Source organism: Camarhynchus parvulus, chromosome 8 (genome assembly GCF_901933205.1).
Source record: "Camarhynchus parvulus chromosome 8, STF_HiC, whole genome shotgun sequence".
Lineage (NCBI taxonomy): Eukaryota > Metazoa > Chordata > Aves > Passeriformes > Thraupidae > Camarhynchus > Camarhynchus parvulus.
In genome coordinates, this window is record NC_044578.1 from 9630847 (window position 1) to 9645408 (window position 14562).

General features: G+C 45.6%; 1 protein-coding gene across 1 annotated transcript in view; it reads left to right on the forward strand.

Moving 5' to 3' along the window:
* Positions 1-12370, forward strand: part of EIF2B3 (eukaryotic translation initiation factor 2B subunit gamma) — a 96742-nt gene extending 84372 nt beyond the window's left edge. The window contains exons 10-11 of the mRNA XM_030953434.1: positions 1630-1733; positions 12155-12370. Coding sequence (XP_030809294.1) covers positions 1630-1733; positions 12155-12207 — 157 coding nt within the window. The 3' untranslated portion in view covers positions 12208-12370. The remainder of the gene's footprint in view (positions 1-1629; positions 1734-12154) is intronic.
* Positions 12371-14562: the final 2192 nt, after the last annotated feature.

Below are 14562 nucleotides of genomic sequence, written 5' to 3' on the forward strand. Positions count from 1 at the left end.
TAATATGTTTAATGATAAATTCTTTGTTCTAGATAATAGTGTTGTGTGAGCAGGAAAATACTATGAATTAATTTTGGGATCAGCGGTCTGGAGTGAGGATCGATGTTTCACACTTCTGAGGACCTCAGCTGACTACTGCTCCACTGAATACAGAACTGAGGCTCAGGGCTTTGACCTGATACCAAAACTGCTCTGTTAATTCAGGCTGATAGTTCTGTCCACAAGCCAGCTTGATGTCGGACTGCAGCTGTGCTTCACTAGAGCTGAGAGGAGTGGTGGTGCCCATAACCAAGGTGGGGAATGGCTGCAGGTCATTAAATTGTGCAGCTCATTGCAGAGAAGGTGATTGAAGCAAAAAACTTCTGGTTTTGACAGAGATCAGTTGTTGGACTGATAATATTCACAGTTATTGTAATTAATATTGACAGAAATACTGGGGAGCAGATATGAGATGCTATGGCTCACAGTAGGATTAATATTGGGCTGTCTAGGGGGAGCAGATTACCTGAATCTCTCCAGACTTATAGATCTCACTTATACCCTCTTCCCAATCAGCTGATTTTGATGAGTGTTGGTATTTTTAGATACATCTTAGCTGTATTTTCTGTCCTTCAGTGACTCCTATCTACCTTTGCACATGTGTAAATAAGGAAAGAAATAATTTGATTCACAGCTATTTTCTTCTCTGTAGCTTTGAAAGAAATTACATTTAATGCTGTTTAACACGACACATCAAGCTGAGGGAATAGCATTTCAGGACACATCACAGATACTAGTTAAGATTGACAAGTTCCAACTTACTGGAAGAAGGGGCTCAGAGAAATGCAGTAACTCAGAAACTCTCAGCACAGAAGTTACAAACCCAGCAGCTGGACTCTGAACTCCTTTAGTCTCTGGACATTGGGATTGGCAGATTTGAAAGCTGATTATTGCAGATTCAAATACATTTTGGAATAAGGTGGCTTTTACAAAAGTTCCATCCTGTGTAGCATTTCAGACTTAGTGATGTCAAAGGCAACATGAATGTGAAGATACCCAAGGCAGGTAGTGTAGGTCTAGTGTGGGTTTCACTGGTTTAATACTGCAGAATAATCATGTTTGGGTGCTTGAATGTAACATGAACAAAGCCAACCAGCTGAGCTATTGATCTGCCCCTTCTCTCCACCTTTTCTTTGTGCCTGGCAAGTTGGAATGCATAAAACTGCTCAGCAAAATTTGCAGAGAAAGACTGTGCTGCTGCTCCTGCTTTTAGCTGGGGAGTTGAGCAGAGAAGCCACCCCTGCAGTTACCCAGACTGTCTGTGGAAAATACAAGACTTGATCCAGGTCCCAGGTCTTTATTTATTCAGTTAAGTATTTATTCTGTTGAGGAAATGTAGAGGAAAGCTGTTCTAGCAGGAGGCAAAACTGCAAACTCTTTTTTGCAAAGCCAATCTGACACCTGGCATTTAAGTTTTTCCAGCAACTGGGTATGAGGATCAAGAAAAGAATGGAGTTTTTGAGAAAGGAGCTGAACTGAACCTACTTACAGGATCATGTCACAGATAGTCATTAGATATTCCAGTGGATAACTTTGTTTTGTATCTGTCATTTAAATTATTTTCCTGCTTTGCTTGTGTTTATGTTGTAGGTGCTGTCTTCAGGGCAGTGTTATTTGTCATAATGCTGTGATAGAGAAGGGTGCAGACATCAAGGACTGTTTGATTGGAAGTGATCAGAGGCTGGAAACCAAAGGTAAGTACAAAAGCTGTATTTACTGTGCATTTGTCATAATTTTCAGGACTTTTTCCTTGAGATTTTACTCCAGCTTCTTCATGAAGTGATAGTAAACTGTGGCAGTTCTACAGTGGGGTGTCCTATAATATCAGGACTTTTTTTCATCGAAAGTACAGCTTCTTGGCATAAGTTCAGTGGTTTGCTCCTCTGAAGTTGGCAGCAAAGCTCTGTTGTTCTTATAAAGAACAATATTGGGTGCTGAGACGGTCTTTTCCCAGAGACCACAATTAGATCAGCCTGAGGTTGTCCTCAGCAGAAGGAGCCATTATTTTGACTAGTAATCTTTGTCAGTGGCGGGGGCAAAGCAAGCAAATCTATTGAACACACAGACATCCTTCTCTGTAGATGCTCCCAACCCACAGTGCCAGTGTGTTCACTTTGCTCCAAGATAAAACTCGAGGTGGAACATCATATTAGGACCTGCTGTGCTCAATATGAAATACAAGGGCAGTTACATTCAGATCTGCTTTACTGCCATGAAGTACTATTTTGGGGCTTCAGAAAGGATACAGCTACGTGGCCCTCATTTATACAAAGTTCAGCTGTCCAGTGGGAGTGCTCGTGGTGAGGGCTCGGTGGTAACCGCATGAGTGGAACTGTTGATTTCCTGCCCTGAGAGATAATGGGCAGGAAATGGCTGTTTCAGTGACTGCATCCCAAGCAGAGGCTTTTTAATGAATATTTATGGTTGGGGTTTGGCAGATCCTTGCTCCAGTGTGTAGACCAAGGACAAAAGTGAGTTCCTTTGCAGGCTTCATGTGAAGTTATTTAGTCAGATCAGGATTTATTTGCTTGCTTTGTCTTTGTGGGTGGATTCCCAGTTCTAAGTGTCTTGATACAGAGCAGGGTTTGAACTTAATGTAGTATAGGATAACCTGTTGTCAGCTTCGCATATGACAAGTTTTCCTTAAATTGAAACTAAAAGTACAAAGGACTCATGAAAACAAAGTATTGATCTTGCAGTTGCAAGTCTCTGATACTGTAGGTAACACAGTGAGTTCACTGTGGTCTTGGTCTCTGTGTGGCTGTGTCTACTCATAGCTTTGCCCATCACACCAGTCTGAATTGATGTCCTTTGTGGGGTTCATTGCCCCCTGTCATAGACTCATTTAGGTTGGAAAAGTCCTTTTCATATCATCAAGTCTAACCATAAATCTAGCTCTGCCAAGTCTACCATTAAACGATGTCCCTGAGTGCTGCATCTACACATCTGCATGAATCACCAGGAGAGATGAATTGGGTCGTGTTTGGTTGCTAACCTGTACAGTGAACTATGAGGACACAGGGTGTAGATTTAGCTAATATTTTAGGAAACGGGAATATATTTGATTTCTTTGGTAGATGATACCAGACAGAAATATCCCCCTTTGACTTTGATCACAACCACTTCAGAAGTATCTTCCAGGGTGGAGATCCTAGTCTAGTTGATTGTAGTATGAAAACTAGTCTTTTCTTCTTGATTGTCTTTGTCATCCTTGTCTGAATATTTTTAGAGTCTGTAGATGTATTTGCAGGGAGAATAACAGAGCTGTACCCATGGATCGCTTGCCTATTCTTGAGAATCTACTGCTCCCCTCCCCAAAGTTTAAACCCACTTCTTGGCTTAACTAGAGGCTGTTTTGAAATGCATGACTGACATTACAGAGACATATTCAGGTAGATTATAAATACACCATTATGCTGAGCAAGAGAAAATAGTAAAGCCTCAGTTCATTTTCCTGCCTCAGTTTCCTAACCATTCTAAAATTTCTTTGGGCTGGGGGTCAGGTTTGCCTTGGTGGTCTGGGATCTGTCTGTGAAGTTCATGACTTACTTCCTGCTCCATGGAGTCTTTCCAGCCTAGCATGTCTCTTCTGACCTTGAGTGATCCCATAGTAGACTGGGTCTTCTCTTTTTCGCTGTGAAAGCATGTCATGACTTCCTTTCCCCTGCCCAAGACTTCCTGTATCTTGTGCCAAGCTTTTGGTGTGGCCCTGTAAGTCTGTTTCCATATTGCACCCTTCATCAAGACTTTGGCTGTGTTTTTCTGTTTGGTAACTTTTCCTTCTTCAAACTTGAGCTTCCATGGCTGGGCAAAGAAAAAACCTAGTTCTCTTGGGTAGGAGCCACCTTTTCTTGCAAGCTGATCACCCTTCAGCAGACATAAGCAGTAGCTGCTGGCTGCTGACCCTAGTCTGGGAGTTACACATTCCAGTTTCTGGGAGTAGAAACCTCCTCAGCAAAACTCCATACACCTTCCCAGAAACATTAAAAAAATAAAAATATAGCAGTCCCTTATTCCAGAACATCAGCCAGGATTCATCAAAGGTAGAAATATCCCTGAATCATCCTACACAGCCCCAAGCAGATCCCACAGTTGACTTTGCTGCAGAACTGGCTGTATGCTCCCTGCTCTACCATACGAGTCCTGGCCACACTACCCAGGCAGCTTGGGGTACAAGAGCTCTTTGAGCCAGCGGTGCACTGACCTCCTTTCAAAAAACTGAATTCCAGTCCCATGCAAGGAGGATGGCAGGAGAACAGCTACCACAAATGATAGGCAAACGTAACTTAAACCAGCTCTCATCCTTCTCCTTCTGCAGAATAGTATGGGTATGTTTAGGGTGGTCCAAATGGTGCAGCTGGGAGTAATGGGATTGAATTAAACACAATTTAGGTTGGCTATCTGGAGCATTTTCCTAACGATGTGGTCTGGTAGGCTGTGGGATAATCTCCCTGGGGACATGGTGGGAGACCTCATCACTTAATAATGGGCTTGGCAATCTCTTGACACCTAAATAGAGGGAATACTCTGCCACTGGTTACAGGGTAGATCAGAGGCAACCTGGTTCTTTCAAACTAAAAAGAAAATTGGAGACCCAGGAGTGCTGGCAACTGTCATCAGTGTCGTCCCAGTCCTGCACTGACTTCCACCCTGTCACAGCACTGGCCAGAGACAGTGCTTTTAAATGTCTCTGTTGAAGTCAAGGTATGGAGTTTTATTTAACTTCTGGATTTGCAAGCCGTGCCTCCTGAGAACCCTGCTATTCTCCTACTGCTTTTATTACCATGCCTTGGAAGCATCCACTTTCCTTTCTCTTTGATAGTTGAAGGAATTTGCTAGCAGAGAATTAACAGATGGGCTTTGTGAAAGCTACCTCACCAGGTAGCAGTTTGAAAAACATGTTGGTACCTAAGAAAAAGGCAATAATTCTTAGAGGAATGGGAAATGGCAGACAGCATTCTGAAAGAACATTATTGCACAGAGCATTCAATCACTGTTTTGAAGACAGTTATTAAGATTACACTGTAGCCTTTTTGATAAACCTGGTTTTACAGAGGAGCTCAAAAGCAGCATGTGCTCAGTGAAGTAGGACTAGAGAGAGGGAGTGCTGGTGATGGGCCAGTCGAGGAGTCAGATGAGCCTGGAGTCACCAAGTACAGCTCCCAAAGGAGTCTCTCAGCCAGATTCAGCAGGGAGAGCGTTGTACATCTGCTATCATTTAGCCAGGAACAAGCATGTATGGTAAAGCAGCCTAACCCTTCTTCAAGGTAAAGTGGCCTAACCTTTCTTCAAAGCAACACCAGGAGTAGAGACAGTAAACATTCACACAAAGTATAAAACTAGCAAAATTGGTATAAAATTCACTACCTTCTCCCTTGCTTTCATCTCTGTTGTCACTGGGGCAGGCATGTTTTATTTGCATATTTATTTCCAGCATCAGACATGGGGCTCCAACTAGATCTCTGTGTGTCCTACCTGATCCTGACTCCTGCTTCACAGCTCTCCACTATGGCTCTGTCTGAGCACCAGGCTCATCCCAATCCTAGCCTTCTCTTTGGTTTTTCTCCTAGTGTTTCTCCCATAGAGACTTTTGTTTTTCTCTCTTACTTGGTTATTCCCAGACACCCACCTGACACCTCCTCAGCTATGGTCTGACCATAGCTGCTATTTCCAGTCCCATGCTCCTTTTTTCGTCTAGCATTCATTCCCTGACTGCTTTCAGTTGGATTGCATCCCTTTCTCTCATGCCCAGGCAGGCTCATACTGGGCACAGGAGAGGGGTGGTTCTGTGCCAAGTGCTCCACTGGTCCATACAGCTTGGAGGAAGCCCTGCCTTCCTCCTGCACTTCTATGGTCGAGAGTGCTCACTGCAGTCTCTGGAGCTTTTAGCTGTCCTCCTGAGAACATGTGCAAACTTCAGATTTTTTTCAAAGGCTTATCACATAGCCAAAACTGTGTGGTTTCTCACAAGAAGAGAAAAAGGCACATGTCCAGTAAGGACTGGCTTCCGTTTCCAGTCATTTTCCAAGTCCTGTTCCAAGCTTGGAGTCCCAGGACTTCTCAATGAAACAGAATAAGATTGTTTTATTTTAATGAGGGCCAAAGAGCACATTTTTCTCTAATGTCATCCTCTAAATGCAGGTACATTTTCTGAAACCTCCACATATGAATGGTTCCCTGCTTGTGAGGAGGCTTCACATGAGCCAAGATTTAACAGGATAGGGACAAAAAGGAACTGAGAGACTTTCTGATGCTCTCACTGCATTCAAGGAAGGGCAAGCATCTGCTCTTGCAAGATGCTGAGTACCTCCTGGTGCAGTCTTCAGGGACTGAAAACACTTAGCACGACACAGGGTTGGGATCAGAAGGCACAGAAGGCATGCTGCTGTGCAGATGGGAGTTAGGAAAGCTCATGAAGAACAGACACAGACTAAACAGTGCACACATGTATATTGTGCACAGGGGTGCAAAATGAGCTGGAGGTGATGTAGGAATGGTGTGAATTTATAGCAAAACTGAGAGATTGGTAAGATTTCTCCCTGAAGTAGTTTAACTACTGAATGCCCATGACAAAGATATTGTTGGCAGTTAAAACAGGCATCTCTTAAATAGTTGACATTTTTGTTGCAGTGACTATGCAGTGACTATACTGCTAACTAATCCTAATAAGCCTCCTTTCCAAGTTGTATAAAAATGGTTTATGAGTTCTGGCCTTAGCAGTGGCGCAAAACTTCCTTAGAATATCCATCCAGCGATGCTTTGGCCTCCCTTCTGCTGCTGGGGACTGCCACACTTGTGCATACTGTCATTCCCAGCCAGAGAAGTTCAGGCTTCCTGAGTGAGCGGGTTAAATGTGCTGCCACATTCACAGCATGCTGATATTGAAGTCTACCCAGAAGGCAGCAGTTCATAACCTTGTGGAAATATTTTTACATGCTCCACGCGGAGAAAATAACTACTTCTGCTCTGGTAGAGCTCAGGCGCATGAAAGAGCCAGGAAGAACACCCCAATGGATGATGAGAAAGGACAAGGGCTTGTGTCTGGTGCTCCAGGCAAATATGGCACCTCTGCCATCATATGAGGAAGTTAAGATGTAGACAGTCAGACTGCTGTTTTTGAGATCCCTGTTTGCATTTGCTGGGAGGGAGTGATAGCCCATGGGAGCACTGATGGATGTAATCCAGTCCCTTCTGACACACTTTGCTGGGACTCTGTCCCGGTATGAGGACTTCAAGCATGTACCCCTCCCCAAGGAGCTTGCTATCTTAGGTGCAGCCCAAGCTCTGGGTCTCCTTTTCTCTTTACTAACTTTTCTTCTAAGACCCTGTGTGATCTCTTCCCTGTACATCTCTGTCCTCTTCCTTCACTCCTTCGATCTATCTGCTCCAAGCCACAGTAAAGTCATCTTTCATTGGGCACTGAATCACTCTTACCTTCACACTCTCAAGACACATCTCAAGAAGGGTTGAGAGCAAAGGGATTAATTCTGGTTGAATTATGAAAAAATCCTCAGCTGAACCATGGGGCCACCAGCACTGAGAACTGGTTGTTGTTGGATGTAAGGCAGAAGTAAGATCCCTGCTGCCTGTCTGTTGTGTGGGCTGGAGGCCCCAGCTGTGGGCCAGAACTGGTCTGCCTGAAGCTACCACCAATCCCCTGGGGTGAGCTGCACATCCCTTATTCCCTGCATAGAGGAATCCTGGGAGCAGCTGGAACACTCAACTCATGGGGATCATCGTTGCTGGGGACCCATGGGCCCATGTGATGCCTGCACATTGGGGCTGACCTGGCACTTGGGAGAAATTGTGAGACACGCCTGGCCTTTGGGGCCACAGCGTGGTCACCCTGGTCTCCAGTGATCATGTAAGTAAAGCTTGGCTGAGGAGAGAACAGGCCTTGACTGGAAAGTCCCACTGCTCTGTAAACACAAACAAATCAGCCCCCATCACCTGCTTCCCTTCTTTATCTGTACATGTAATTTAAAACACCCTCCAGCCTCCCAAAGTCAAGCTTCAGCTGCTTCCCATCCCCTTAAGCCCCTTTAGTTCCTCTCCCCCCCCTAACCTGGCTGTTTTTCCAGAGCCAACCATCACTGCAGAGACAAGTTGCTCTTCTCTCCCACTCTCTGATCCTTTCTGTCCTGGGTGAATGTGGTGGGAACCACCCACAGCGTGTTTTCGTGCATGCGTTTCTGCAGCCACCCCTCCCCCCCACCTAGTTTTTTAAGTTAAACTATCTCTTGCTTTAAAGAGAGCAAATACACAGCAGTGGCTTTCATCACTGCTGTATAATAGAGCAGTAATTCTGTGCCAGGGACTGTTTTCTATTTTATTTTAAAAGGTTTATAAAACAGTGTATGTAATTGAGTGAGTAAACTGAACGTTTTCTGGAGCCCCTGAGGGCTGAAACTTCGTGGTGGTCCTGGGCCTAGGCCCTAACCCTTTTTTTTCCTCTCTTTTTTTTTTTCCTCCCTTTCCCCTCCTTCCCCTCCTCCTTTACAACCCAGCGTTGCCACCAGCAGCAGCAGCAGCAATCTGTCTGGGGCTAATTGAGCAAACAACAAGGAGATGTTTTCACATGGCTTTTAAAGGAATGCTCCGGCATCCCCTTTCTGTGAGTGGCTTGGCAGGAACCTGCCAGGAAGGCTGGGGAGCGCTGGGTCCCCGGCCCCCAGCCTGCTGCTGGGGTTTGTGCTGGGCTGCGCAGTCATTTCCGCCCCTCTGTTTATTTGCATTACAATTTGTTTTTAGCCAAGCACCAAAAGCTGCTCTGCTCTCTAGCTCGCCTTGTGCGTATGTTTTTAAGGGGCTAGTGTACAGTATGTGTAAACAAATGTCTTCCCAAGCAGGAACACGTATATAACGAGTGACAGGTTTTTGATTTACACTCAGTAAAGTCTCCGTGGACACTCGGTTCAAGCACCCAGGCAGACTTCAGGCTGGGCTGCGTCAGCAAGTTGAAGCAAAGTGCTAATCAGGAGGTTGAATGTGTTGATCAGCTCTGGATTTGCTTAGCACCAGATGCTCCCAATCTGAGAAGATCTAGTTGAACATGATTTAAGGTTGAAGAGTCCAACTCTTAAGGCTTTCTCAAAGTCCTTTCTCTAATCTGTCTTCTTTCTCCGTGGGCTGAATGCATCTGTAACCCTGCCAGTGTCAGATAAAAGGCAGCCTGGTAAGAAATCCGTAATGGGGAGCTGGGGAAGGAGAAAGGGAGCTGAACAGCAAAGCATGTGAGGTACTTCTCCCTCCTCCCCCAGAGTTTCAGGCAGAGTTTCTGCGGGAACTGAGCTTGCTGGTACCAGCCAGAGCCACTGGCAACTGGCAGCCACGTCTGATAATGAAACACTATCCACAGCTCAGCTCTCTGGCACACACACTGGAGTCTGAATTCCCTTCACTCCTCAAGAAGGGCTTTGGGAATGGAAGAGGGAAGCAGGGTGAATCCTTATCTGCCTACCACGTCCCCTTGGGGTGCGGAATGGGGCTTTGTTTCTAGCAAAACCATTCCCTTTATCGCTTAAAAACTTTCTCGCGGATTTTGGACAGGCAGATTCATGTGTTTTCTTTAAGCCTTTACAAGAAGAAATACGTTCGGTGATATGAGTCCGAAGTAGCAGTGACATACCATGTGTGCCCTCTTTGGGGAATCTGGGCCATGGGGATCAAGGAGGAGGTGAAACAGGCAGAGGGGTGAGAGATGAGGGAATGCAGGCTCCAATTTCCCATGCGGCTTTGGCTGCTGAAGCTCCCTAAACTCACTGCTGCCTCAGTTTCCCCATCTGTAAAACAGGAATGCTCTTACTCACCCATTCTCAAAAAGCATTTTGAACTCATCAGGTGTAAAATACAAGACACCATAAGGCTGCTGCAAGCATGTCAGTGCAAAATACAAATAGTCTGTACCACCTCTGCAGCAAGGTATGTGACAGGACCCATCCCAGCTCTGCACATTTAGGACCGTGGAGGATGCTGTCTGAAATGAAGCAAGAAGTTCCTTATTAAAAAGTATTGCTACAGATAACCTATATATAGAACCATAAATTGACATGGCTCTCTATAAGCCTAGATGAAGGCATGTTTAATCTGCAGAGGCATAATATAATTACTCTCACTGGATGGTAGCCAGGGTCTTATTCACATCATAGAAATCAACATGATAGATAGTCTCCTTGGAGGAGGTTCAGGAATGGAGTCACAGGAGTTGCTACAGGGCCTTTTGAGATATATTGGGAAAGTTGTTGGGGGTGATGAATGTTATAGCAAGAAATGCTGCAGGTTGGATTTGAGGTACCTTGGCAAGGCTGTGTGGGGTCCAGGACGGGAGGAGAGAGGCGCTGAAGGCTGGACTTGGGGCTATTGGCAAGAGCTGTCCTGGAGAAGTTGTGTGGTGCTACCTACATCATGCTTGCACCTGGCACTTGTACAGTCAGCCCCTCATTTTCCTGAGCATTGCATCCACCTCTGCTCATCCTGCCCAAAGTGCTGGAGATTGAGCTCCAGGATGTTAATGTGAGGCTCCAGGACTAATTACCAGTTTACAATAAATACCCTGAGCAAAGAGCTAAATGTCTCCATCTGATGCTGCAGGTGAGAAGCAGCCCCTTGGTCTCCTTATTTTAGCCTTCACAAAGGGTCTCTGAAAGGAAGTGGTGTGGCTCACTCATTCTGTCCCTCGGGCTGAGAAGATTGCAAATGATCCATATGGTTGTGGGGTTGAGGTTGTAGTGAGAAATTATCTTGCCACAGTGCAGAAAGTTTATAGAGCATAATTTGATCAAACCTTTACTGGAGCAATGGTTTGCACGGCACAAAGGTTGCATCTTGAATTTTAAACCAAGAGAAGCACCATGTTGTCCCAGCCACTTTGGGGATTGCCAGGAATTTCTTCCTTTAGCCAAAGGTGGAATATTTGTTGTTTTGCAGCAGTCTTGCAAGATCCACTCCCCTGAGGGGAGGAGTTTTAGGTAGGTAAATAAAACACAACTCATCATTTCCATCATCCTTGGCTATCTACCCCCACTGCTGTGTAAGGTGTGGGAGACACCAGAGCCTCCACTGGCATATCCCAGCCCCTCACAGGCCTTGACACTTTATCCCAGGCTCCAGAGGCAATTGTTATTCCTAATTGCAGGAGGTAAGATGAAGAGCCTAGGGGCATGGGACACACCACCTGAGCTCCACCTGGATAGGTGTCCAGCTCCTAGAGAGCAGTTTAGATTCACCACCTCCCCCACAGTACCCTGAGGACACCCACTTTGAGCACACCAGCTTTGTGTCATGCTCTGAGGCCACATGCTTGGGTTTTTTAGGCACTGGGCTTTCAGTTGCGTGTTTTTATTATTTTGGCTTTAGATCCTTTATTTGCAGTCCTTCCCTGACAAGCTGCTTTTGCATTTTAAAGGGAAGGCTCTTTCAGTACAGTGCATTAACAGTGCTGGGGCAGGGACTGGCACATTAATGTGTCCACTGGGGCTGTGCAAAGCTCCTGGGAACAGGCAAAGGAGTGACCTTGCAGAAATTGCCCCTCCAACAAATTTGCTCCACAGGAGGGTCAGGTTTAAATTAAAAAAAAAAAAAAGAAAAGAAAAGAAAACACAAAAAACCTCTTGTTTTTTGGCTGCCAGGGCTGAGTTGAGATTGCTGAGAGGATCTCACACTGCCTTGGTGATGGCCCCCTGGTGCTGAGCAGCCCTTTTCCCCCCAGCATCCAAGCAGTTTGGGGTAGACAGTGCTCCTTAGGGCCAGGGTGGATTACTGATCTTTAATTTTATGTCTAATCTCCATGTTAGATGTTGATGGTTCCTTGCCTTGACCTAGGTGTACACCTGTCAGTAGCAGCTGTGACTTCCGTAGGGCCTCTCTTGTTTATTAGTGACACATACATGTGAAAACTCTCATTAGAGAAATCTCCTGATGTTTAGTCAGTTGTTTAGGCTTTCACCATGTGTGTGGGATACTGTCTGAGAGACACTGGAGTTCAGCAAATCTCTGTTTGAGTTCCCCAGAATCTGCTTTTCTCATTTCTTTTTAAGTTGCAGATTTGAAAAATGCAAGGTCTGAAGCTCTGCTGCAAAACTCAATTGCTCTTCTTTTCCTCCCTCTCTCTTTTCAGCCAAACATGTTAATGAAGTCATTGTGGGCACCGAACAGCTGATGGAGATATAACCCGAGTAGCTTTTAAAGATGATTTTATGGAAGCCAGCAGCAGAACCAGATGTTCAAGCATCGTAAGATCATCCGTACAGATCAGTACTGGCATGGTTTACCCTGTCATTGCTCCTTTCCTGTTCAGCTTTATATTTATGTCTTAATAAAGGAGTATTTGCAGAGCGGAGTGTCCGTGGGCCCCTCCCCCCTCATTGGGATGCGCGCGGGTTGGTGCCGGGTTAGATCGGCTCCTGCCCGGCCAGCGCACTGTACTTTTCCCGCAGAAGGGAGAGCGGGGACCACACAGACTGTGCCCACTCCAAAGAATGACTTAGCCGCCCTCCCTGTGGTGTAAATCACGTCCCTGCAGTCCTGCACCACCGTCCCTGAGCCTGGGAGAAACTGCTCAGGATGCTGCTTGTGCATCTCATCAGCACAGCAGGCGGACAGTGAGAACAGCGGCCGTGCCGGCTGCTCTTTGCAGCCCGGCAGCTTCGCAGCCTCCTCCTCCTCCTCACTGTCTCTCATGATGCTGCCCCACCACACAGAAGTGTTTAATCTGCTCCTCTTTGCCTCTGTAATGCAGTCAAAGAGTTCAGCACCCATTTCCATCAGGGCTGAGTTTGGTCTGATGCTTTGAAATTCTGCCCAAGAGCAAGTATGTCAGAGCTGGTGGAGCATGAAGGAGGCATGAGGTGTAAACAGTGGGTACTCCCTGCCTTATTTTGATGGTTCTTCCTGTCAATACACTGTTCCTAATCCCAGGCAAGAGGTCTCTCCCTACACTTGGATGATCTGTGGATGACTGTACCTGTGTCTCTGAGATGAGTTGCTCCTGTTAACGTGAAACACACAGCCCTGTGGTCAGGGCCTGTGCCAGGATTGTAAAGCACCTGGATGGGATTGAAACACAAGCAGTTCTTTAATGTTTATAAATTGGACACAAGTTCCTACCTAAAAGCTGTTTATTAGAATGTAGTAGGATTGAACAGGACATTTATCTGCCCCTGGCAGTTTGACATCCAGAGGTGCTTACAGCAACTGGCGGGGATGATATTTCATTAACTGAAGTGATAAATGTTAAATGTGTGCTTCATGGGCATCTGTGACCCCTGAGGAGAGTTACCATTTCCTAGTTAATTTGACAGGAGAGAGATTATAATCCAGACATTCCCTGAGTTTCATAAACAAAATCTTTCTTCTAAACGACCAGATTGGAATGGAAACTATGGGTAAGGACGAGCTTCAAGGTCTGTGACAAGCTGCAGAGAAGAAATGCACTGCAGTTCAGCTCCAGCTTTGTGCTGGAGGTTTTGTCTCGTGTATGTGCGCAAACATGTTCCTAAGGTACAGAGCCTTTTTCATCCAAGGATCGCAGAGGTTTTACAGAGGTTAATTAAAGAGAGTTCTTGTCTCTGTGTGCGGCAAGGGAGAGAGGCTCCATTTTGGGTGTGTAGAAACAGAAGCAGAGTGGAGTGTAATTACCTGGCTTTGCATTTTACCAGAAGGCTGGCAAAGCCTTGAGAGGTTTGCAGGGACTTTGACTCACAGTCCTTTTGCTGAAACACAAAGCCTTCTCCCCCTCTGTTTTTAGGATACATCTTAACTTCTGAAAGGTCTGCATTGCCTTGTTTAGCAGCTACAGCTTTACCTCCTTGTGCCTTAATTATATGTTAAAGTCTCAGTCCTTTTGTTTAGCTAATTTAAGAAGAGGGTGGGGGGCTCTTTACTGTGTCGGTTAGAATTTAGCATTAATTTAGTGTTCTCTGACACTTGAAAACCTGGCTAGGATTTGAGGCATTTTCTTTTCCTTTTCGCCTTTTACGACCTGCAGGTGTTTGGTGTGAGATAAAAGTAGATCCCAAAGTGAGATTTCACAGCACAAATTATCAAAGTGAAGATTCACTCTTGATGTAGTCTACGTGTGTGGCAGTAATTATGAAAAATAGTTCAGGATAATAGGGCCTTCAGGAATCCCAAGACAGGCACTGGGAGGTTAACCCTTCCTCATCTAACCTGGCCTCCACACTGCTGTCATCATCAGGTGAGCGTGTGATGGGTTGGGTCAGGCAACTTCACAAACCAAGTGATGTTAGAGTCATTGAGAAAATTGGGGAGGTGACTGAGGACATCAGGTTCTGTTCCCAGGTAATTTTGGATGTGACTGTTTGGTCCCAGGTCACAGAGATATTCTGGAAGGTGTTACTAGTACAGGCTGCTCACCAACTTTGAGGAATGAGGCACCTCTCAGACACAAATAAGCTGCTCTGTCACCCCCAGGCAGCTGAGCATTACAGCTCGTGCCCATCACAGTGTTACTGGTGTCAAAGTGGTGCTATATAGGCAACATTTCTCTGAAAGGGATGAAAGTTC